The sequence below is a fragment of the Equus quagga genome, chromosome 8 (assembly GCF_021613505.1).
Source record: "Equus quagga isolate Etosha38 chromosome 8, UCLA_HA_Equagga_1.0, whole genome shotgun sequence".
Lineage (NCBI taxonomy): Eukaryota > Metazoa > Chordata > Mammalia > Perissodactyla > Equidae > Equus > Equus quagga.
Window position 1 is genome coordinate 96,633,855 of NC_060274.1, and position 26,411 is coordinate 96,660,265.

Consider the following 26,411-nt stretch of genomic DNA (forward strand, 5'->3'; position numbering starts at 1 on the left):
GCCTTCCGATGTATAGTCGCGTGGGTGTCTCAGACGTCCTGAGATGCTGTCTGGATATCCTTTGTCAAGCGATAAGTGTCCAAATAATTGTAGACTCGAAGGGCGAGAGACAAAGAGGACTACTCACGGCGCCATCTTGGATCTTCTCCTATTTTATTCTGTCTTTATAGCTAAATTCCTGAAGGCCAATGTCTGTTCTATCCAGTTAATATCTGTGTAACTATGCCAATTATTGTGCTTAAGGCTAGGTAAAGAAAAGCAGAGGAAATGGGTTGCAAGTAGATGGCAAATGATAATAGGATGGTAAGATAGGAAGAAAGATGTAGTTCAGACCTAAATTTTGCCTCTGTGAAAGGGCTCATTTTGCATATTTATAACTTACAAGCTTGATTTTACTATTTCAAACTTTTCCTCAAGTTAAGACCATCCATAGACAAATGTGCAATCTTTTGAGCCAAATGGATATAAAGATAGAATAAAGGACATTTTAAAAAATACACGCTGACATTTCTCTGTGTCTCTTGATACAAACTGGTTGTGTGCTGGTGCAATGAAAAAAGATAAGAATCAAAGAAAGAATCCTGCAACAGAAGGCTTTTGCATCAATGAGTTTGTGGGGGAAAAAAGGAATAAATTCAGTGGAGAACCAAAGACCAGCCAAATCTTTAGAGGAGATTTTATCAGACAACTTGCCTTAGGACATGTATTGGAATGCAGTAGAGGAGAAGTTAAACTTCAGGGGTTGATGGGTAGACAGTTATGCTACAAAATAAAAATTTGTTCTCATTAATGGTACATTAAATTCATAATTCATTAGTAACTTTAAAGACTAATATTCCACTGTGGTGTTTCCAGCAAACTTTTGCTTACTTTTTCTCAGAAAGCCAACATGTCATTTTCTATAAATCTGGGGTCGTGTTTAATTGCTAAAATTTCATTGTGTATAATCATTTACTTTGAATATGTTTTTATCATAATTACTCCTGTAATCAATTTTCATTAATATAGCATAAAATACCACTTTCTCTCCCTACAAAAAACCTTTAAAAACAACAAGAACAAAATGTAAATGGTAAACTGGTAGAATGAATTACAGTTTAAATGCTCAACCATATTATATATCTTTATTAATTTATCAGCTGGAAATTGCTGTATTGTAACTTGAGTTTGACTTTGAGTATAATTTGAGTATTCTTTTCTTTGTCAGTATAATTGGCCATTGACTTTATACTATAAAAATCACATTCTTAGTGCCTGTTTATAGGCTTTTCCAATTTCTGTTATTGCAAGACCTTTTCGAAGTGAACAGAAAGGCACAGAAGACCTTGATATGAGAGAAGCATGTTTATGAATGCTTTCATTAACTAAGATGCACTAACAGGCTGTCCCCAACTTACAAATAGGTTTTGTTGCACACAGCTATTTCTGAGCCTGTTGTTCAGACACAGGAATTCCTGTTCCCATAGAAACAATGTTGTTTATGATCCCACACCAACTCTCACTATTTAACCATATGTAACTAAAATAATACTGATAGTGTCTCTGGATACCTTTGTCTGAGTCCAGATCTCTGAGTCCCTCTGGACTTGACAATAAGGGTAATGAGAGGGAAGTGACTCCAAACAACAATCTCAGGGAAGCACAGGGAGAAGTTCCTGAAACAGAGGAGGAGGCCAAAGCCTTGCCTGGTGGTTTCTGATAGCCTTCTCCAGGGAGAATGGAATGGATATAGAACAGGGTCTTGAAGAAGGGGTGTCATCTGCTTGGAACTAAATGGAGAATAGGATAATCTGGATTATTTAAAGTCTTAATTTTATTTTTATGTCTATACCTTTAAAATTAGTGGTGTGGTGAGAAAAATAAAAGAAAAAGTGGAATTCTTGGGATCAACTTAATACTATTAAAAAATCTGTGACCTTGGTAAATTACTTAACCTCTCTAGGCCTACTTCCACAGTACAATATGAAGGTATTTAATGAAATATTTTCAAGGTCTTTTTATTTAACTTTAAATTGTTTGATTCTGCCATAGTAGTGTTAGTAATGAGTAAAATATAGTAGAAATGGAACCAATGAATGGTTGGGGGACATCTTCTCACTTCCCATGCATTGTGTAAGGCATTGTGATATTGTCATGAATAATAATAGTAGTCATAGTAATAAAGAAGACTACAATTACTAAGGGTATCCAAATTTTACCTCGTAGAACAGTAGTTCTCAGGTTGGCTAATCATCAGAATCACTTGGTGAGCTTTTAAAAAACTAACCTTCTTAGTCTCACTAGTTAAATCAGAGTCTTTAGGAGTGCAGCCCAAGAATTTGTCTCTATAAAATAGCCTCTTGTGTGATTCTGAAGACCATCTGAGTGGGGGACCATTACAGTAGGTGTCAGTGAAAGGAGAATTCGGCATGATTTGCAGTTTTCATAACAAAGTTTTTGCATAGAAGACTCCTCAAAATTCGTTCGTTTTTCAGTATTTTTCGCATTCTTTCTGAAGTCCTGTTTAAACAAAATCTGCTGAGTAAACCATTTCTTCTTAAAGGTAAATTTCAGCTAAAAAGTCCTAATGTTTAAAAGCTGATGTAATAGAGTTTTCTTGCTTAAATGTTCATTGGGAACGTTCAGTGTTAAATTACCCATTCTTAGAGATCATGAACAAAGAGCATATAGCAAACTATTCCCTATTTTAAGCAAAATAGAGGCTCAAATTGCTGGGATTTATTTCTAACATGAAAATATTTGTGGCACTGTGGCCACACCTGGGTATAAATTCTATCATTTTAACTTGATTTTAAAAACATCTCCAGGTAACCTATGGAAAGAACCTCTATTATATTCATATGCCTATACATATTATTTTTCTCTTTTCATACCAGTATATATAAAATTACAAAATAAATTTAAATATGTATTTTGAAATATAATCACTTTGATTTTTAAGCAAAGGGTTAATACTACTTCACACAATATTTGTGAATTAACTGGTATTCATTAATATTCAGTGAAATTTATGAAATTTAAATGTTCTTATTTTTCTTGTATATGAAACACTTTTTATGTTTTTTCTCAAATAGGGATTGATTGACTAACTTAGCAGAAACAGCACTTGACAGTGAAATATTATGCAGATACCGCAGGTGTAATAAAGGTAGTTTTTAAGAGTTGCATATAATAGAAGTGACGTATTTAACCCAAAGAGTCTGTTAAATTGTAAGGAATTAAAAATTTTGGTGGAATTTATCCCTTCGTTAGTTACTTAATATCATTCTTAAAGTAAATAGCCATAGAAGTGAAAGAAATTAAAGATATCCTGCTACTCTTTGTCACTGTTTTCAATCACTGTCACCCTTTCTACTTGTCACTGTGCTGCTATGTCTACCCATGGCTCTTCCTTTGTGCCTATTATCTAACTCATCTTTGGAGTCCCTTTTCATTTCACAGAATGGCGACTGCCCTGTGGATAGGTGCACTCAAGGTGTTCTTTATGTTATCCCCTACGTTACATGTCTCATCCCGTGTTTCCAAGACACATTAAATGTGACATAGCTGAGACCTTTAAAACAGTTCTTAATAAAAGAAGAGCGGGGAGGTAGCACGACCATAGAGGCTCAAATCGCAAGGGTCTAATTTGGTGTTGGCAGGGTGAGATGTTGACAGGCTCCCCCGTTTTTACAGCTATTTCTATGGCTCTAGAATCACAGGAAGGTCCTGAGTGTGTGTTTTGGATTTGTCCTCAAATTTCAGAATGCCTCATTTGTGTATAGCAGTGTCCCAGCTGTTACAGACTTTGTAATGAATTAGTATTGGACTCAGAAATTGAGTTTCTGCCAGAGGATTCTGGCAGTGAACATTCTCCTATAACAACAGACAAGTGATAGCAGTAGAAATGCCAAGGGACTTCACGATAGCATGTCTCAGGATTCATTGTAATGGCTTAACTTCAACATAAAGATGATCAGAGCAAGCGCAGCTTATTGTTCCACTCTGCTGAGTGGTCTGTTAGGTGCCAGTTATGTAAATGAAGATAATTACAAGAGAGTGCCAAAATGTGTCTTCCATGAGAAAGTGTGCAGTTCTTAAATAGATCATTCTGCAATCATGAGAAGCCTTTGTAGGGGGCAACAAAATCCCCCTTCTATGAGAGGTTTAATATCTTTTGAGACATTGGGAGAAGAGTGCCATTTTAAGCAAAGGCCAATTGGGATTTCTCCAAGATTACAAAGCATCTTCCCAGCGTGACCCTCAGAAATAAAGTTTTAATTTCCAGCTTAACTATCCATCTTTCTATAAGCATTCTTTCATATCCTTTCTGATAACAAGCCAAAATGATTACTTGAAAGAGGAGAAACATTAAATTGGAGCGCATTTTTCTTAAAAATGTCTGGTTAAACAGCTTACTCCTTTGGGCAGAAGCTTTATATATTAAAAAACAGAAGCCACTTTTGAAAGAAACTTTAGCACACTCTCTGTCACAAGATAAGGTAAGGAAGTCCTTATCAGTTCTGTGACTTATTTGCTTTTTAAAAGTTTTGTCTCTCACCTTATAGAAAAATTGCTTCTGGATGCAATGACATTACTTTTTCATAATTCAAAATATAACCCTCCTTCTTAATCACGAGCCACATGGAGTTCATCCATGTGGAATTTTTATATTTTTTAATGAGGAGTTCTTCCTCACACTATTTTCACGTACTGTATTGTGGATAATTAGTTTTAAAGGCAGAGCTTGACCAATGAAGTTTAGTGATGTATGTCTTGTAGTATATAACACGGTGAAAAAACAAAAGGACTAAAAGCAACACATCAAGTAATTGTTTCCTTGTGAGTGATTAAATTACAAACTATGAGGACAGGCATATTACCTGTCTTGTCCACATTTTCACCTCTAGTATTTAATAAGGAGTAAGCATTTAATAAGTATTTGTTAAATAAGTGAATGACTGAAATATCTGCTACAATGGCCCATCCAACTCACTAGTTTTAAGTGAGACTACCAAAAGCATTCTCATACACTGTGGGGGGAGTGCAAATGGATAAAGCCATTCTGGGGAAGCATTATGATAATGTGTGCCAAAATTTAATATCTAATATGATTTGACCCAAAAATTCAACTTTTGAGAAATAATTGCAAAACCTAATTATGAGGAAGTTCATTCCAACGTTACATAAAATTACTAAAGTTGGAAAAGTGTAAATATCTATCAGAAGAGAATTACATTCAATGAAAATGAGTTTTCTAAGAATTGGAAATAATGGTATGCTTTGGTGAATATGATTTTTTTTTAATTCGAGGCAAATGTATTGTCTTTGCCTAAATAAGTTATCTTTAACATAAGGTACTTATTTAAGTGCATGTGGAGATTAGTAAATTTTACAAAGATTTTAATAGAATTCTAATTTTGTAGTTAAGATGGAAAAGCATGAAAAATACTTGCATTTTTATGTAAGCAAATTCTTAAAAAAATACTCACATGTTGTAGATTCTTTTTCTAGACCTATGCTTAAAAGGCAGATTACAGAATGATTTCTTTTTATACTTAGACAATCTGCCTGAAATAATGGAAGGACTCTAACTGAAGCAAGTGAGATAGAGCTTGCCTGATAATCAATAGTAATTTTGGGAACTGTGACTTTGAAAAACAATAATGAAAGAAAGAAAGAATTCTGGAAATACTGTGAAAAAGTAATGGATAAAAATTTTAATATAAGTTGATAAAGAGAAAGAAGTCTTATTTATGCTAATTTCAGTGTTATGGAAGACCACTGATCAATCCTCCAGAGTCATCACTGTCAAGGTCTGAAGGGGACCTAGCATGTGCGGGGAACTGTGCCTATTCCTGGAGAGAATGCTCAGTTTCTTCCCTTAGTATACAAATTACATCTCAAATATCTGGAACCAGCTAAGCTCTCCATGTGTTTTACAAGTCTAGAAACGTCTAAAGAAATATGCTTTGCAATTAAATTTCTTTTGAATGACTAGGTGCAAGCTACTGTGCTGTGCATTCTTGGGACATAAAGATTATTTAGGAACATCTCCAGCCCCTAAGTAGCTTACAGTATGAGATATTAAGGGTAATTGAATGTATTCACCTAACAAAGAAGATTATCAGACAAGTTAGGTTTTTGAATAGAAATACTGCTTCGGCTAATGCAGGATGTGGAGACTTGCTTCCCTGTTTCTGTATCTTCAACAGGTGGGCCGCTGACCCAAGTTTTTTGGAAAAACTGGTGAGGAAAGAAGAAACTATTTTTTTCCTCCCAGTCTTCCTAGTGTTGAGTCTCGTTGTGGTAATGGAACTGAGCTACAGGGAAAGCAAAACAGTAGGGGGACAGTCACCTTTAGGACCTTTGTTTCTTATCAAGCCTCTTCCTACGAGCAAGAAGCCTTTCTGAGCCCTCCTATCTTTTGGTTCTTAAACTGTTGATTTCTACTGAGGGGCACTGTTTTCTAAGTGGATTTATAAATTTTTTATTTATGCACATTTTCTATGAGAGTCGTATTACAGGTAATTAAATATAAGAAATGATTTTGAGATGAGAAGTGTATTTTAACCTCTTTGATGGTGTTAAATTTTAAAAACTCAGGACACTTGAGATTTTTAGGGCAAAAAGCCAGGAGGCCCCCTAAAAATTACATAGATGTATATTATTGATGTACTGAGGTGATTATTATTATCACCATAGTTTACATTTTATTTTCTTCAAAAGAACACATGCACATTATGATGTTAATGACTACACTTTACCACTTGATATGCTGAAGATAATGAAGATAAGCTAACCTAAACTCAGGAATAGCTGGAACACCAAATGGAAATACACTGGCTTCCTCTCTAAGGTGAGTTTGCCCCAGATCTCTAAAATCTCACCTTTGGGGATTAGCTGCAAAATGTATTACACAGGCATATAGGTACTTCATAATTTAAACTGTGAATAACAGCCTAAAAATACAAAATTCTAATATGATCTTACTATAAATGTATTTCTTCTTTCATTCGTTCAATAGCTATTTTTTTAAAATAATTGCAATGCTTCCTCAGCAATTGGTTGTCAAGGACTAGCATTTTGTCTCTTCAGTGAGTTTTATGTTTCGCTCTGTAGATCGCCCTGTAAGACTTGTCAGTTGTAAACTGTTGGAGAAGAAGGAATTTATTCAGAGTCCATCATTGATAGGGATGAGGTCATACAGAAACTCGGAATAGTGCTGGGATTAGAACGTGGAATTTCTGAGGCCTTTTTGGCAACTCTGTCATTTTGTTTCTAAGAACACTCTAATTTTAGCTTTAGGGGCTTTCCTTAGAGGTTCTGGACTCACTGTGTCTGCACCTGAACTAATCAAGGCCCCTTTCTTCTCAAACGGTTTTGCTCTCACCCTCTCCTGCCTCCTCCGGGACTGGCCTAGTTAGCTTCTGGGTTAGTATACAGAGGCGCTCTGCCTCAAGGCTCTTTCCTTTAGATCTGCTGTAGCATTTCCTCCCCTTGGTGCCAGCCAGGGTCATAATCTTTGCCTCAGGGTTCCTGGCCACTGATCCTCATCCTTGATGAAGGAAGGGTGAATAGAGAACCAAAGTTTTCCATTTTTCTTATCTGTGTCTCAATTGCAGGAGGCTAGAATATGAACTCTAAAGAAACTTTTCCTCTGCCTTTCTTGGTCTGGCTTTTTTAAAAACATGTGCGCTTACGTTTCCTTTGGAGGGGTCCACCTCATCCTTTTGCTATGCATCTGCAGGCACATGAGCATTCCTTCTCAGGAAAGCAGCCCAAGCGCCCGAGTCACTCCCCTAACTAACCTGTAAAATATGGGTAAGATGACTTCATTATTCATTAGGACTGAAAAACATTTCCACTGATGAGATGAATAGTATTTACCTTTCAATAAAAAACTCAGTATAAAAAATCCCAGTATCTTGGCAACGTATTCAGAAATGCTTTTCTAACTAAGATTGCCAGATTTAGCAAGTAAAAGTACAAATAAATCCAAATTTAGCTGAGCATCCTCTATTTCATCTGGCAACCTTACTTCTAAATCCATCAGAACATAGTACATTTTATTTAATGCTTGTTAGCAGATGATATGGTTTTGTGTTTGGTTGTGATAGAAGATGACTATTAAAATTTTTTCATGTTTAGTACCAGTTTCTTGTCTGAACCAACATCCTGAATCAAGTGCTTAATAATTTCAAAGACACTGTTTTTTAAGGATAGTGAATTCCCTGTAGTATATAGCCTTATGTGTCTAATTTTCCTCATGAAAAATAAGGAAAAAGAAAAACAATTTGAATAGGGTCTCGGAATTCTTTATGTTGTTCTAGGTGGCATAGCTAGCAGTGTTGTTACTGACTCAGAATTTATTTTGTTCTCTTTGTGCCCCAAGCAGTTTTTTACTTATGTCTTTTACTGTATAAAAGTCTCTTCAATGGTGTCGTCTTCCTCACTACCCCTGTGGAGAGGGCATGAGCTTCAAAGTCAGCCAGATACTTGTTCAGATCTCTCCTGCCCCTTTAAGGATCCTGAAACAGTTTGGACTCATAACCTAACTACTCTGAGCTTCTGTTTACACATCCATGATAAAGGAGGGTGATTTGAGGATGAAATGAGATGGCATGTGTGAAGATTTAGAATTATAGCTGGCATATCATCAGCACTTAATAAGCAATAATTCTCCCTTTCTTCCTTTTTGTTTTTGCTGAACCCCCGTAACCACCTTTTGTATTTCTTTTTAACGGTACGCAGCACGTTTCTGCATTGCACTGTGGTTATATTGAATATTTGTTATCTTTCCTGCTATACTAAAAGATCCTTGAGAGCAGGTGATCCTACAGCCTCGGTGTCTTGTGTATTCCCACAGATGTGGTGATGTGGACCTGGGAGGGGACAGGGCTGTGGCTCACTAGTACATTCATAAAGTTATAAACTCTTCACTCAGTCTCAGAGGAGAAGAAAATACAACTTTGCAAAATATGATAGAACTTGAAGCTCTTAAGATAGTCTTCCTATCCAATGGGACATTTTCCTACTTCAGTAGATTACAAAGAACTAAATAAAGATTGAGGTAAACTTTGAGGAATTACAGTGTGCCTGACTCAGTTAAAATGCATGTACTACTTAGCAAAGTCACTGTAGAGCTAAAAACCAGGAGTCAGTCTCAATTGACCAGTACTTATACATGGAAGAACTGACATCCACTGAAGGAATTATGTAATTTCAAAAGTCTTCACTGGAAGGAATACTACTTTACACGTTAGCTTTTTAAATACTTTCAAATACATCATCTTCACTGATTTCACAAATCACCTATAGGCAAAGGTAGATGTTATTAACTGCAGTTAACAGACAAGAAAATCAAGGCTCAGTGTGATTACGTAGTCCAGGTTCATCAACTAAGAAAGGCAAAAGGATGTCTTCTGAAATCTCGTCAATACCATTACATCATACTTTCTCTGTTAGTTTATTCCCTTTTGAATAGTCAGCTATCCTAATAGTAGCAGCAGTATAGATTTTTTTTATTTTGCTGTCTCTTAAAAACTAAAGATAACCAGTCCTCAGAATGCACAGTAACACAGCATATATTATAAGTGACTCATTCTCTTATACTTAATGTTATTGAAGGTGCCAGGCCCCTTGGCCAGGTTAAAAGTTTAAAAAGACTGATTGAGTAGTGATGATACCAAATTAGAACAGTGGAAAAGTAGGCAGTTCTTTATTTAGTTCTGGAAGCAACAGTCCAGAAGACATCCATATATTTATATGTCATCAATGTATATGGAAACACATTTCATACTCTAACAACATTTTAAATATCAGTTTTTACTTTACCAGCTGTATTTCTCAGAACAGTGGTAGGAAAACTTCCTAACTTTTGTTTCTCCAGCAATTCCAATTTGTCTCTCATTCTGAATAGACAGCCACGCTGCCTTATTTTCTGAGTTAATTGAGGCCATCCAGCATGAACTCTTTCCTCTTCCTACCTCTGCATGGCAAAATTACCTCTCCTCCCTTCTCTTCAGCTGTCTGGGAGGTTAATGTGTTTCTTCTCTGCACGAGGCTATCACCTACTCCTGCTCCTGGTTCCTTTCAGTCCCCTCCAGTGACTTTCTCAATTCTCTTATCTCTATTATAGCTTCAGTTTCACCTTATTAGCTCATTATCAAGTTCTCTTTATTTAAAACAAACAAAACCTCACAAACTACAGTTCTCTTTTATTTGGATCTTCACAGAACTTATCAAAAGGATTGTTCACACTCGTGGCCACGGTTCCCCCCCGCCACTTATTCCTCAGTGGTTCCCTGCAATCTACCTTCTGCTTCGGTATTCTATGAGAACTGTTAGGTCACATGCAAATTGTCAGATCAACAGGAACTTTTGTTAATCCTTATCCTCTTTGAGTTTTTGGTGTTTGAGAGCATTATCTGTCTTCTCTTTTCACAATTCTCTTTTTATTCTTACTATTTTCTTTTTTTCTTACTTTATTGAGATATAATTGACATCATAATTATTTTATTTAAATATATAGCAGCTTTAATGAGATATAATTTACATACCATAATATCTGTCCTTTTAAAATGCACAATTCAGAGGTTTTTGGTATATTCACAAAGTTGTGCAAGCATCACCACTGTCTAATTTCAGAATATTTTCACCACCCATACTCATTAGCAGTCACTTCCCATTCGCCCCTCTCTCCAGCCCCTGGCAAACACTAATCTACTTTTTGTTTCTATGAATTTGCCTATTCTAGGCATTTCATATAAATGAATCATTCAATATGTGGTCTTTGTGACTGACTTCTTTCACTTAGCATAATGTTTTCAAGATCCATTCATGTGTGGAATGTATCAATACTTCATTCCGTTTTATGACTGAATAACATTCCATTGTATGGGTGGAACACATTTTGCTTATCCATTCATCAGTTGATGGACAGGTGGGTTGTTTCCACCTTTTGGCTGTTATGAATAAAGCTGTTAGGTACAACTGTTTGTGTGGACATATGCTTTCATTTCTCTTGGGTATACATATACATAGAAGTGGAATTACTGGGTCGTACGGTAATTCTATGTTCTACATTTTCAGAAGCCTTTTTTTTCCTTCTCCCCAAAGCCCCTCAGTACATAGTTGTATATTCTAGTTGTAGGTCCTTCTGGTTGTGCTGTGTGGGACGCTGCCTCAGCATGGCCTGAGGAGCAGAGCTAGGTTTGTGCCCAGGATCCAAACATGCAAAACGCTGGGCTGCCGAAGTGGAGTGGGCAAACTCAACCACTTGGCCACGGGGCTGGCACCGCAGAAGTCTTTTTATTTCTATTCCTATACTCTCCTCACCATTCATTGTCTTCCTTTTTCACTATCTCCTCATCTTCCCTCAACAAAATGTAGATTTCCCCCAAGTTTAGGGCCTAACTCTTCCTCTGTCTTCATTCTTCTTACCAGCAATCTAATATTACCCTCGAATCTCTTCCATTTAGGAATCTGTTTTCAGCCTGGTCATTCTCAACCTAGAGCTCTACGTTATTAGTATCTGCTAAAGAAATCTTCTCTTGATTGTCCTGCTGGCAGGGAAACAGCATCATCTTCTCTCCAAAGCCTCTGTTTTATAAACTGATTTCCCCCTTTCCAATAGTGGCACAGCTGTTCTCCCAGTTACCCTTGACTTAAAAGTTTGAAGTCATCATTTACTCCTTCTTAGGCTTTTCCCCACATCCAGTTACTAAGTCCTGCCAGTTCTACTTTGACAGTACCTTTTGTGATTCTTATTTTCGACTAAAGTGATTCTTATTATTTTTATTGTTTCTTATTTGGACACTTGCACGTCCCTTTAAGGGGTGTTGCTACCTCGCAGCTTTCCTTACTCTCTTCATCATTTCTCATCCGTCCTTCACAACATGATCTCAATATTGTTCTGGGCCAGGCTTATCCCATCATTTCCAGATTTAGCAACATTTGCCCTTCCTTGCTAAATAATATCAAGACTCTTGGCCAATTATTGTTTAGTTCATTAATTTTCTCCAACCAGCCTTCCCAGGATACATCGCTACCTCCTAAACCAAGCACGTGCTCCACCCAGGTCAGTTATTTTGTTTTCTCTGTGTATGACCCCACATTTACTTTGCTTCTACTTGGAGTGGCTGTGTTCTGTCTTCTCCACAAGATGAACTATTTCTCATGTTAGTTCAGCCCAAATATTATATCCCCATAAAAGTTTATCTGAACTCTCCAACTGAAAATAATTTCTTCTACTTAGGAACTCCTGAAATGTTTTTAAAACATTTTTTATGGCCTTTTGACACTAAGCTGGCAACTATTAGACAGCAAGCCTTTTGAAGGTAAAAACAATGTCATATCACCCCCCTACCTCCACAAGTGTGTGGTGCTTAGTTCTTTGCTTGGTACATAGGACACACTTAGAAAAAAAATTTAATCACGATGTTACAAATATTTTCCCAAATGCTACCTCTTTTGCAATCTTACTTTTAAATTGCAGAGGAAATCCAGAATACAAGATTCAGATAATAGTTTACTTTCAGATATTATACTATAATTTAGTAGCGTGTATTTTCAGTTAATATCTAATATGCCAGTTGAAATTATAACAATATGTCAGTAATGATGCTTTAATCCATATCCAAACAAAAGATGATATGAGCCTCATAATGAAAAAAAAAAAATCCTGAGGTATGTGAGAAATAAAAAGTAAATCCAAAGTATGTTTGAGAAAAATAATAAAATATGTTATAGCAGAAAGAGAAATAACCAAGAGAATGCATATAAACCATTATAGTTCCTAGAACATGTACCATGAAAAAGAGTTGTAAAACTGTTAATTTTAATAAAATTATTTCCAATTCATCTTTACCTTTCAGACTTGGGAATTTTTAAGTTGGACAGAATTCCTTAATATGTGAACAAGGGTTGTATTTAGTATTGCTGTAGATTGTATTAATGTTCTTTATGTGTTCCCTTAGCAATTTGTTATCATTAGCAACAGAATAATGAAGAAAGTAGAGGTATGAATACGAGGCTACTTAGTAATATTTCCTGCAGCCTGTGGAATACCAGCTCTGAGGAAGAGAGTGTGTTCATCCCATTAAACTCAGTATATAATTCTAGACCTGAAAAAACGAAACCTGTCTTACTGTTAGTTACCATTAACTCACAGGCTCATTCTGTGGAGGGGTTTCTGAGCTCATCTGGGAGTTTGGAGCTTTACTGGAATATACTAAGTACTGGATTTGGACCTGAACCTTGAGGACTTTTTTAGAACTTCTGAGCATGACATAAGGATCTATTTCATACCTTGATTATCTCTCCTTTGGATCTACTTCATGAATGCTAAGTCAAAACAGCCTGAAATCTGATTGCTAAATAGGATGCTTTATAATTAATTTACACTCTTACTGTAGTACCATAAAATAAATGATCTTAGCTTCTCAATTTGGCCTCCATAGCAGTCCGCAATGTAAACACAATATATCCGCACATTTATTCTTTAACTTTATGTAAAATGTACTGTAAAACAAAAATAACAATTATTTTAAAAAATATTTTCGAGTAATTAGCTTTTTTTCCAGCAAACTTAGTATAATTATGTATCAGGCATGATAAAATGAAAGGTCAATAGCTACAGATGCATAATTTCACTCTGATAGATTGCTGTTTGAAAATAGGTTATGACAATTAGATGATTAATTTTCTTCTATTAAATAGCATTATGAGACTTCAGATTACATTTATCAGTATAGTCTCTTTAGTGGGAACATAATGTGAGGAAAGGCTAAACAGAATAGGAATTCATACCCTTTGTGGAAAGATCCAAATAATACTTCTTATCAACCACACTTGTGAAGATAATTAGAAGATGAAATTCTGTTTGAAAACTTATTTTATGTTCAGTATTCAAAGTAACATGTTAAAGACATCATATGTTAAAGGTTAAAAAATGTGAATATGAGGAGCAAAATTCTGGATGTCCTGCTGGCAAATTTTTTTTTGGTTCTGGTTATCTGCAAAGTATACACCCCTTGTCAGTCTAACTAGGGAGTGCCTGTGTAAACATTCTTGTTTCGCCTGTTCCACATAATCGTTTCTTGTATCATATTTCTTCTGACCTCGCTATCTGAAACCAATTACAGGAGATCCATTTGGGCTGCATCTATTTTCATAAGAAGCCTAGGCAGCAGTGTTTTTCTCAGAGATGAATATCAACATCAAATATGCTTCTGAGTGCTTTGTTATTTACGTTTCAGAGAGATTTTGTAGCCTTCAGCTCTCAAGAATGTGTCATGCTGTGCTGTTTATACATTGAAGATATTAATGGGCGTAGATGTCATTTTTCATTTTAATGTCTCAAATGCAACAGGCTGATAGGTTAAGCATTCCTATTTTTATGGGGAGAGATATGAATGATGTCTGTTTTTTCCCAAAATATACATATATTTACTTTGGGGAAAAAAAGTTATTTATAAACCTTAGAGTACTCAACATTTTTTGTTTCACTGGGAATTTCTAAGCTATTCTCAAACAGTTTTACTTCTGGTGAAAGTTTTCAGTACTCTTCAGGAAGGAAAAAAGTATTGATCTGACAGGGTACAAAGCTTTTTCACTCTTAATTCTCTTAATGACCAGTTACTCATTAGAATTGCACTTTGTCCACGAGGTTCATAACTAGCATAAAGTTATTACTACTGTAGAAGGGTGATATGCTTGAACTTTGTTTTTCTTACAAAATTTTAGTTTATTTGAAATTACACAGTAACTATTAGGAATGAGTTTTTCAATAAATATTTGAGAGCAAAACGCACTGAATTCTGGAAAATATGTCCATTCCCACACCTCTGCAGCCTAACGAAAAGCAAATCTTTAATCTAGTATAAAGATTTTTATTCATCTTTTCAAAACATTTCAATTTAATCTGATTCCAATTTTTAAAATGTCCTATCTTAATTTTCTTTAGCTTTACTAAAATTAGATAACTTCATTAAGTAAAGTGCACCCTTAATTCAAAACAAATGTGTTTTTGGAAACTAGATATGGTTTGGCTGCCTTAGAGACCTCTTTCTTATTGTTCATTTGAATCAGACTCAGTCATTATTAAAGGAAATTTTGTAAGCATCCTTTGCCTTTTGTTCTAAATTAATTTTTTTGCAGACAGTGATCATATAAATGCTGAAATGGCTCACAGAACTTTATGAATGACCCAGGAATTTATCTTTTCTATTTACCAATTGAAGTGGACAAGTGCTTTTCAAATTAATATTTTATGTATTTCGACATCTAACACCTTTATATTGATGGAAGTATTTTGTCTTATAATCTTTCATCTTTTGAGTAGCTACAATAATAAATTGCAAAGATGAACTAAATGTCTCTGAGCAATTGTTTATTGAAATTCAGCCCTAAAATGTAATCCAGAATACTGGAAATAAAAATGTCATGTGATGCCTGCAGTTAGAATGAAAACTGCCAAAGATTTCTGCTTATGAGTTTTAAATCATTCCTGATCTCTTGGAATTGTTTTTTCTTTTCCCACCTCTTATGTTTACTATAGTAATCTCTACTGATACTAAAAGAATGTTAAAACAGGCAAGTAGCTCTTTTTCATAAGAGTTTGTATTGAAAGATGATCCTCAACTGTTTTAAAGATAATTGTAAATACGCGTGAAAAACAAGATACTTTGAAAGTAAAAACGTGTTTTAGCCAGCTATCTGGTGGTATTCCATTGTTATTCTTAATTCTTTAAAAACAGTGTGTTTGCATGCTTTTGTCTAGTGATATTTTCATGAGCTGTGGTTCTAATATATCTAATTTGCTAGTGTCTCTCTGTAGCCATTGGGTGTTATGTATTCCATTGAGTTACTTGTTTGAGTTGACTTGAATGAATATAATGCAGGGTGGTGAAAGAGAGCTAGGGTTTTAGGCTTGAGAGTCAGAGCCTGAGCATTTGACTAGACTCTGCCACTTGCTTTGTGACTTTAATCAAGTTGCAGTCGTATTGGTTCTTCAGTTACTTGTCTACAAAGTGTGAAAGCTAGGCTAAACAATTTCTAAGCTTTTGTCCAGCTCTAGACTTCTTCGGTTTATTAGTAATAACCAGTCAAATGATCGGTGTTACAAGAGTTTAGAGCTCCATCAGGTATTGGTAGAGTATGTGATGAAATCCAGGTCAAAGGTGATGGGAACACTTAGCCATAAAAACGATACATATTCTTGATAGTTGTTCTATTCTAACGCTTACAAATTCAAACATAAAAGTATTATATTATAGTTTCCCTTTTAAGTTCTGATAAATGGATGTACTCTCTTTACAGGTAAAAAAATAATTCATTACAGTGCCATATGTTCTCCTTTCCTGTAGTTTTACTCATTGCCAACTAACGGTTCCTTTGATGGAACACAGACAGTATGGCACGCTGGAATGCTTTCTGGCCTGGAAGCCGGGAGACCTTGAACAAAGCACTTGAGTACTCTAGGCCTCATTTTTCTCTTTTGCTAAAATGAGGGGTCAGACTGGATGATTTCTGAGATTGCTTTTAGTCCTAGTCATTCATGATTCTGAGATGCCGAACTGTGTTCATTAGAGTCCTTTAAGAATAAGAAGTGACTACAGAATTACGTATAAACTAAATATGGCTGTATATATAAATGATAAACTAATGAACTCAAAAGGAAAAAGCAATTATATGAAAAAAATTAGGCAAACTGTGTGGATTTTGGCAAAGGGGAAAATGATTTTTTATTTTGAGAGTTTCACGTAGACACAGCCTAAGTCATACTATAGTAATTTCCATTTGAAAAATATCACCTGTAGTTATTTTATAAGTTGCAGTTAAAAAGAGAAAGCTATATTAGTTAAGATATCAACTGAAATTTTTCAAACGGAGTTTTGTGATAATAAAGTATTTATGGAATTTTTTAATTTGGTCTTTTTTTCAAACTGAACTTTATAATGAAATTGTCTGAATTCACTGGAATGTGCCATCCGAAGAAACATTCAGGTTGACTTGTAGTTGCTTGAAAAATGTAAAAAACAAAAAGAATATTGTTGTGAGTGTGTCTCCAAATGTGAAAGTGTGCTTCACAAACTGTGCCAGCTCCTGCTATGGGAAGATAAATCAGTGTTGTTAGGAGAAGGTGCTGGTGCATTCAGTTTGTTTACTTTGGTTTCTATGTCTGCCTGCCTTCTCAGAAAACTTGCTTGGAGCCAGACTGTAGCAGCCCTCTCTCTGTCTTTTCATAATTGATCAGGGGATGACTGCCTTCCCTGAGGGTTAAGACGTGGCAACTTTTTCTGTTTGCTCAGCATCTCAATGCAGTAGTTCAAACATTGTTCACACCAGCTGGCAGTGTAATGCCATATGCACATCTTGTCAAAGCAACTGTTGTCATGGATACTAGAAACTCTCTTAAAAACCAGATCATTGATTCCAATCAAAATTGTACTTTTTATCAGCTTAGAATCTTAATTATTATAGAAGAATATTGATCTGAGACATTTTTCTCATCATGAAAGATTTGCCTTGTATTCTAAAACAGTGAATAACAAAGTAGGGGAATAATTTATTTTAGTTTTATAGGTTGAAAAATTTCATCATTACTGTTCATTGAACTCAGTTCTTGAGAGAAAAAACGAGTTTGTGAGTAGAGGCTGTGAAAAAGTTTTATTTTTAATTAGTTTATACTGCTACCTTTAAATCATCTCAATATGTATTTTTTTATGGCACTAGTTTTATGTGATAAGTTTATATCGTGCACTCGCCAAACTGTCCCTCTTCTGGTAAATGGAATGCTTATATTAATTTCTTATGTTAAGTTTTATTTTCCCGTGTAGGAAAGAAAACATAAAAATAAATGAAAACATCTTCTATTTTGATTGGTATTCTGTCACACATAGAAACAAACCTGATTGGTTGAGTGGTAATTTCTTTGTTCTCTGATTTTGCTAAGAATGCAAATGAAAACCACTCAATTTTATTTGGCATTAAAACTGCACTTTATTTTGTCAAAGGAGAGGTTTCCCCTTGAATTGTAAGTACCAAAAAAAGTGTTTTTTATCTTTAGTGAAAATCCTTATTAATTCACTTTCAAGATAATCTGATGTTGATTTGTCAAATTTAATTACAGCTTCCGGTAACACTTGAAGTCTACAGCTTTTGCCTCAAAATTGTAATATGAAAATGCAAATTGAGTGATAATTTAGAAGGGAGTGGGCATTTTAGTTGAACACTCAAAGACAAGTTCCTTGTGGAAATGAGGTTATTGATGCATTTTATGATTTTTGCCTCTTTAAGCACTTTATACAAATTAACTTTATTTGCTGCAGGATTACATGCACCTCTGTGATTTTAAGTTCTATGTGTATGTTATGTGAGTTTTTTTCACATTAGAAGAAAGAGAACATTTAATGATTCTCTCTAGAAAGGAGGATGGGGGGAGGGGTTCTGATATATTAAAGCCTATTACTATTAACTAAGGAATAACTGATAATCAATTTACCTTTCAACAAAATATTTAGATATTGCTTCCTTTCTACTTCTAGGCTCTCCAAGCAGCAAGACAACTTCTCTTACAGCAGCAAACAAGTGGATTGAAATCTCCTAAGAGTGGCGATAAACAGAGACCACTGCAGGTTAGTAAAGCACTCCTGTCCTTGGTCTTATTTTAAAAGATGTTCTTAGTGATAGCAGATATGCAGACCCAGTTGTACACATACAGAAAATTATTACATTTGCATATGTAGGTAATTTTAATTCAAAAAGAGAACTCATTTTATCCTCTCAAAATAGAAAATAAAATTGTTTTCTATTAGCAGAGATTTCAAATTTTACGAGGTCACTTATTGCAAAAATTTTGTAGGAACTACATTTGGTATACACAGGCATAAAAAGTTTTGTATAACTCTCCCTTGTAGGATTTTAATGGAATTTTATTCACAAACAGGTTAAAATGTGGAATTTCTTCCCTGAAAGTGAAGTCATAGTAAAATGGTATGGAAGGAAACAAAGCCGTCTTAGACAACCCTTCCGCAGTTGTATCCAAGTGACAAATGCAGAAAACCTCCAAGGTTGCCAAAAATACTGTTTGAGTTTGCCAAGGAGTTATTGCTGTTGCTACAGTTATAAAAACACATTCTGGAGTTTGTTGTCCTTGCTCACTATGTTTGTCCTGTGAAACTGATAGTATGTATGTCTTTTAAAGTAACTTCTTGTTACATAATATAACCATTGTTTTGTGTAGTCTTAACCAAAATATATAGGACATTGGTGGTGAAGAAATATTTTAAGGGTGTATTTTGAAAATGTTTGGAAGGTAGAATCTGGAGTTGCATAAAACATCTTTCAAAATGTTTATCAGCTCTGTTACAGGATACCCAATACTATTTTTTTCAATCATGTGTTATATACATTCTAATAAGGCAAGCTTATTTTTTTTTTAAAAAAAAAGTAAACGCCTTTCTTGTTGCTTTATTTTAACAAAAAATCTTGAAACTTTTTTTTTTATGGCCTAGCTGTCTGTTTTCATTTTCAGGTGTCCTCCCAGGTGTTAGTGACTAAGTCTTCTTACCTGACGGCCTACTGAAGCTTAGTTTGTGTAATTCTAGGCTACTGAGCTACACAGTCCAGAAACTACTTGTTACCTAAAAACTAGGTTAGATTCATGGTCCTGAGACAACTTTGAGATGAGAATTTATTTTCTTGGGAACAAACCCATTTGTGGGGAGTGGATGGGAAGGAGGGAGACGTGGGGACAGGGAATGGGTTTCAACAGTCTAAAGTACAGATGTCTGCCATGATTGCGAATGAAAATCACACTGAATCAGCCTGAGTTTAAGATTCATTTTAATTTTTTCTCTTTTAAAATAGATTTCACATTCTTTTGTTTTAACTAATCAGTAATTGTGTAGTGACACCCTTTCCTCACCATCATCTCCCTCCCCAAGTAATAACAGTAATTGGAGTATTTCCATCCAGTTATCTGATTCCCTGAGAGCCTCTCCATACATTTACATGACAGAGACAAATTTACATAGAAGTCACAGAAGATGGCACATGAAATGTTGATTCTCACTATGGCTTCAGACTGGGAATTTTCTTTTCTTGTTGGTTTAGATGCTGTCAGCATAAACCAAAGGTAGGAAAGAGTTTGTTGTTTCGAATATCTGAAAAACACTACATATTGTCCCAGTCCTATTTTATCATGTCTCTTGACGAAATAGACAAAGTAGTTGTCCCCTCCTCCCCAAAGCTAAGTCCAGTAGAAGTTTCTTTATTGCTGGTTACCAGGGTGTCTCTGCAAAGAACTGCTGGGCTTCAGTTTTTCTGCTTTCTTTTTTTGTTGTGTTGTAAGGCAAAGTTTGATACTTTGTGTAACCAAAATACACATAATTTTTCTTGGAAAACACACACACATATAATGTGGGAATATTAATGACTCTAAAATAAGAAATTGTTGCTCATGTACCAAATGTTGTATAAATAAAGTTTTGAGCAGAAGTCCTCAATTTTATTATTTTATTATGAAAAGGGGATTAAAAGTATTATAAAGACTTTTTAACAATTTCAGTTGCTAACCATGACTAGCAAGACTTTCACTGTGTCACTTATATTTACTGATTTGTGATTCATATTAATATGAATATATCTCCATTGTACCGAATTTAAAACTGTAGCATTTTATTATTTTGTCATTTTAATAAGATCTCATGCCAAAATGTCGTAGGAATGAAAAGCAGTTTTTATGAATGAGAATTTAGAAATAATGAATGAAGACTTATTTGTTCACCAAAATCTATACTGCAATTAATATGTGAGTCTACGTTTTTGTATTTCATAGTACTTGATAAGCTTAGCAACTGGAAACATGCTGGGATTGTATTAAAAATCTAATAAAAACCTAATAGCATTTTATACTAGCTTACATAAGTTGTCAAAGGGGGATATTAGATCTTTGCATCTGCAAATACTATTTAACGTGAGTTGCACTATTTGCCACTTATGTTAAAGAAGAGTAGAATATTTTTGTTAAACTTTTTAACCACTTAATATGAAATTAACACTTAAAAACTTTTATGATTCTTTCACAGTCTGGTTGTTTTTCTACTTAACTTAGAGTTTAAACAATCATTCACAACAGAGTTGGCGTATATTATCTTTGAGAATTAGAACAAGATAATTGGAAATGTTTCAAAATCTGCACTTGCAAGGCAAGGTATTTGGTGTTAATAATAGATAATAGGGGTTTATACTTTATTAGGCATAACATATTTTTAGAGGACCAAAAGAGATACTAGGTGTTTTTCATTTTAAAATAGAGTTTTGATGGAGAACTATTTTATCAAGTTTGAAAGTACAGATTTTTAAAAAATCTGTTTTGATGGCTCAAGTCACAAGAACAATATTTGGTTGCTTGTTAGACTCAACTGAATTTCTTTTAAATGTTGAAAAGCGGTGGGCAGATTTGAAGGGTGACATAGTAGACAGTCTATTTCTAGCAGACTAATATTTATCTACTGTTACTTTTTCATTTACATTTTTTCAGGTTTTTTTGCTACAGATGGCATAGATATTAGCATATCTTATGCAGAATGGAAAGAAAAACATCACATCTGACAAGCTTGAGTACTGATTGTAGTTGTGATTTCACTTGCATGTATAGATATCTGAATATATGTATTTAAAACATGTTTACATATCCTATTCATTACATGAAACACCAATTGAATAGGTCCAATCAGTAGGTACATTGATTAATGACATATTGATGAATAATATATAAAGATTGTGATGCAAATGGGAGCTGATATTAACCTAAGCATTACCAGATGTTTCTTCTTTACATTCTTACTGTGTATCCCAGAAAAACATACCCTAATAATAACAACTGAAGAGGGCCTCATCTTAACTTGTTTCACTTATCTGTATCTACTCCCAGCACTTCCTAGACATGATATACTTATAGTGGTCCATAATGAGGAAAGTTAGCCAAAGAGAATATGTAATGCTTTCAATTTCATGAAACTAATTTCAAGATTAAAAAAGAGTAAATTCACACACACACACACATATACAAATATGCACACATGCACACTTCCATAGTCTGTAAGTAAATTGTATTTTGAAAAATACATTATCAATTTTCTAGCCTATGACAAATCTACTTAATTTAGTTTAGGTATGAAAATTGGTCGCATTATTGTTCTTGTTACATTTACAGCCATGAGACAGACTTGTGGTTCTTCAACAGCTGTGCAGAGCAGAGACGTAAATTTAAGGTAAATGCCATTGCTTTGCTATCTTAGATGAATATTAGTATGTAGCATTGTAAGCACTTCCTTCGTTGTAGGTTAATATCTAATATAAGGTTCTCTTTTCCAACAGATAATTAAAATTAAAATTTTTTTTTTGTATAATTCTGTGTTAAATAGTTCTAAGAGTAGAATAGTAAGAAGCCAAAATGAATTAAACCTAGGGGTCTTATTCTGACTCTGCCACAAACTAGTTATGTAAGTTTGAGGAAATCACTCAACATCTTTAAAATAAAAACATCTTCAAAATAATTAAAATAAAGACATATGTCCATCCATTAATAACTCATGGACAAAATATAATATTCTCTGGTTAAATATTCAGGTTTTTTTTTTTAACGAAGTGATAGGCATCTTAATTTTTCAGGATAGCTGTATCTTGTTGGATATTAGCTTATAAGTTAAGGATTATGTTTGTTTGTTTGTTTGTTTTCAGTTATAAAGCACTTTATTAATATACCATAGCCAAAAATAATGCTTTGAAATCAAAGTATCAAATCTCTTATGTAGGGAAACCATTGTGCAAGGATCATTTTGTGTAACATCTAAGAAAGCTTTGTTTTGTTTCATGCCTTGAATTCATTTTACACATTGCTTTTAGAAAAAAATCTAAGCTACACAAAGAATTATTTTACCCATGTATTTGCTTTAATAATCTACATTAAAATATGTTGTGCTATAGTACAATTTAACAAATTTCTACCTTTTTCTACTTCTTCACTCCAAAATGTTAAAATTAGCATCAGCTAACAAAACAAGAAATTCTGCAGTAAACTAACCAGGATTTCTAAAATTTCCTATTCTAGGGAAAAAATCAAGAGTAAAATATAAAAATGTATAAGCAATGAAATATTTATTCCAGGGGAAAACACTAACTCTGGGCTAAAGAATCGGTCATTGATAAATATGTTTTAGGAAAATATGAAAGTCCATTTATACAGTAGTAAAGAATGAAATTGAGTATTTCCTTTTCAATATTAATTTCTGATTTCCAGTATATAAGAATTAGAGAGATGCTAAAACACATTTTGTTCCAAATATTGAAAGCAACATAATTTAAAAAATCGCGATATGGTTTTGAGTAGAGCAATCTACTGTGATACAGAAAACTTGGAAGTTTTAAAAGGTATTTTTTGCTATTTGTACTCTCTGTGTATCAAAAGAATAAGGATTAAGTATTGTTTTTATATCATAAATTTTAAAAAAGTTTAATTTCAAAACTATTAACAAGGACAGAGTATGCGTTATATGGCTCTGACTTTCCCATTCCAGTAAGGAACATTTCTTAAACGGCAGCATAAAATACGCAGTTTCATAAGAATGTTATAGAATATAATCTTTCTTAAAACACTATGATGTTGCCACCTGTGGCCAGCTGCTCAAGGCTGACACCCTGTGGAGGACGGTCCAGGATGTCTCATCCATCATTGCTAAGTGCACTTGTGTGGAAAACTTGCGTCTGATCTCCTCATAGCATATAGGAGAAAGAACACATTTTGGGTTGAAGCCTACCTTTGCCCTTAATTAGTAAGACATTGGATAGAGTAACTTGGTCTCTTGGAGCCTGTTTCCTCATCTCTAAAATAGACATAAAGATACTCACTTTGCAAAATTGTTGTGAAGACTAAAAAGAATACTATATAAAGTAACTATTATGAATCCTCGCACTTGTAGTGAGTTAATAAGTAATTTCCATTATGATCAGCTCCAGGAAATTGATATTTAATCCAAGACTATCATAAATATTCTACAATATGATTGCTTTTATTTGGCCATTATTTTCACTATTCACTATGACATGAAGCGTGCCTGATTTATAAGAAAGCAACAGTGAGTGTTGTAGGTACTACTAGAGTATCTCCCCCTGCTGTAGGCCCCCACACGTGTACTTCACACTCGCCACACATAAACTTATATTTCAGTGTTTCTCTTTCCTGTTAGACTGTGAGCTCTGTGACAGCAGGGACCATGAATGTCCTGCTCGTCTCCAGTGCCTAACACATAGCCTGGTGCAAAGGGACCTCAATAAATACTTGCTGAAACAATGAAGGAAGAGGAGATAGTGCTGAGTGGAGAGTGGAAAGAGGTTGGAGGGGGACGCTTCATTCATTCAGTGTAAATTGAGTATCATGTGTAATATCCTCAGGGACTTATGATTTAGTTGAGAAGATAGTAAGACTTGTACACAAATATCAGTCCATCGTGGATGTACTATAGGAAAGTCACGAAATACGATAAGCATTTAAAAAATGAAATGATTAATTTAGGCTCAAGTGATCAGGGAAGGCTTTGTCAAGAGCTAGCATCTATGTTGGAATTAAAGATTTTTGATAGAGAAAGCAAAGGACATTTTTGATGGAGAATTTTTCAAAAGATGTCATCAAAGATGTAGAGATAAGAAATTATGAGTTCTGGTTAGGCAAGGGTAAGCAGTTTGTTTTGAATAGCATAGAAGGGTCATACTAAAGGGATAATGAATGGGTTGGAGGGCTAGAAATACACATCTCTGACTGTACAGAGCCTGAAATGCCAAGCTAATGAATTTGTATTTTATGGTTTAGGTAGCAGGGACTATTAAAGATTTATGATAAGAAAGTGATATGATCACAGCAGTGTTTTGTGAAGATCTAGCTAACAGTGGTGCATTTGGAGGATGATTTTGGGGAAGGGAGTTGTGAGGAATCTGGAGTAAAGATAATCTTTAAAAATTATTTAAGTAGGCATGATGAATTGAGCGTTAGACATGTTGAGTTTGAGGTGATGGCAAGAAAAGTAAGTTGAAATAGGAAGCTTTTAGAAAATTAGAAAGAGCTTGACGAGAGATCAGGGCTAGAGACAAATATTTGTGAAAGAATCCAGTAGTGATAGATGAATTTATGATAGTGGAAGGGATTTCTGAAAAAGGTAATTTACAAAGTGCTCAGTTAATATCCACCTTTTTTAGAGGAAGAAGAATCAAATTAGCATTTAATTTATCAAGGAAGGTCAAGGAAAGGGAGAGTTTTTAAGAGATGGAGCTTGTCAGCCCTATCAAGCAGTGTCCATGAGGATGAGCATTTTCATACATGCAATGTTGGATTGCCACATTGGTGATTTTTAATCCCCCTCTTTCTTTATCATTCCCTGGTAACTCAGGATCTGCAATACTTAAGTGATCAATAATGAATGGGAAAAAAATCTTACTTTAACATGATGTTAAATAGAAAAGAGAGAATTAATAAATGTACTTTTGCTTCTCAGATTGCTGTGTCTCCAGTTGTATAAGTACATGTATATGACATATATAATACTACGTTCCCATATATTAAAAGTGGAAGAAGACTACTTTTCAGGAGGTCAAATTTTATCTTTTCTTAGCTACTCAAGCACTTGCTTCTTTCTGTAATCCATTAGGATTTTAAGTATATATTCCCTTGACTTCTCTACCCTAACTAAAGTGAGAGGAAGAAAGAAATAGAACATTAATATTGTTAAGGGAGCTCTCCATAGGATTTAAGACTTAGGCTGTGAATTTTATCTTAAGATGTTTGGAGGTGTTGTACAAGCTAAATTGAATGACAAAGTGAAGAACAGTGTCAGTACATGATTAAAGACAAAAAGTGAAATTATTTTGAAATCCACTTGCATTTAAGATTCGTTGTGTTTCTCTGTGGATTCTATTCATATCTTTCTATCGTCCTGCATTCTAGATTTCTACTTGGTTTTCTTGAAACGTCTCTGCTACCTTCACCTTTTCTACTATACTCTTTCTCCCTTTATCCTTCTGTTCTTTTCTGTCATCATGTAATCTTGTCCATTTTGCTTTATCTCTGTCCCTTTAGTCTCACATTGAGGAAAGAGTAACTTTAAATGCCTATGATTATTTAATCCTATCTTGAACCTAAAAGGTATTCTAGGATACCATCTTACTGACAGAATAGTAAAACTGTGCTGCTGCGCAAAATTCTGCTTTCGATATTTAGTTCTTATCTTGGCCCAAGAATAGTTTCCTTCATGCTATTTAAAGTTGTAGTTTTGGTATGAAAGCAAATCTTCTGTTGAATGTCTCAGCTACTTACAAGGACCTAGAACCCTGAAGCATTTCATTTAGTGCTAGAAATCTCCTGTTCCAGATGA

General features: G+C 34.5%; 1 protein-coding gene across 15 annotated transcripts in view; it reads left to right on the top strand.

Moving 5' to 3' along the window:
* Positions 1 to 26,411, top strand: part of FOXP2 (forkhead box P2) — a 516,090-nt gene that overhangs the window by 349,833 nt on the left and 139,846 nt on the right. For 14 of the 15 annotated variants that reach the window (XM_046670389.1, XM_046670390.1, XM_046670379.1 and 11 more), the window contains one exon: positions 18,531 to 18,620. In XM_046670389.1, coding sequence (XP_046526345.1) covers positions 18,531 to 18,620 — 90 coding nt within the window. Of the gene's footprint in view, positions 1 to 18,530; positions 18,621 to 22,204; positions 22,263 to 26,411 lie in introns of those variants that run through there. The other variant, XM_046670391.1, reaches the window with a different exon arrangement.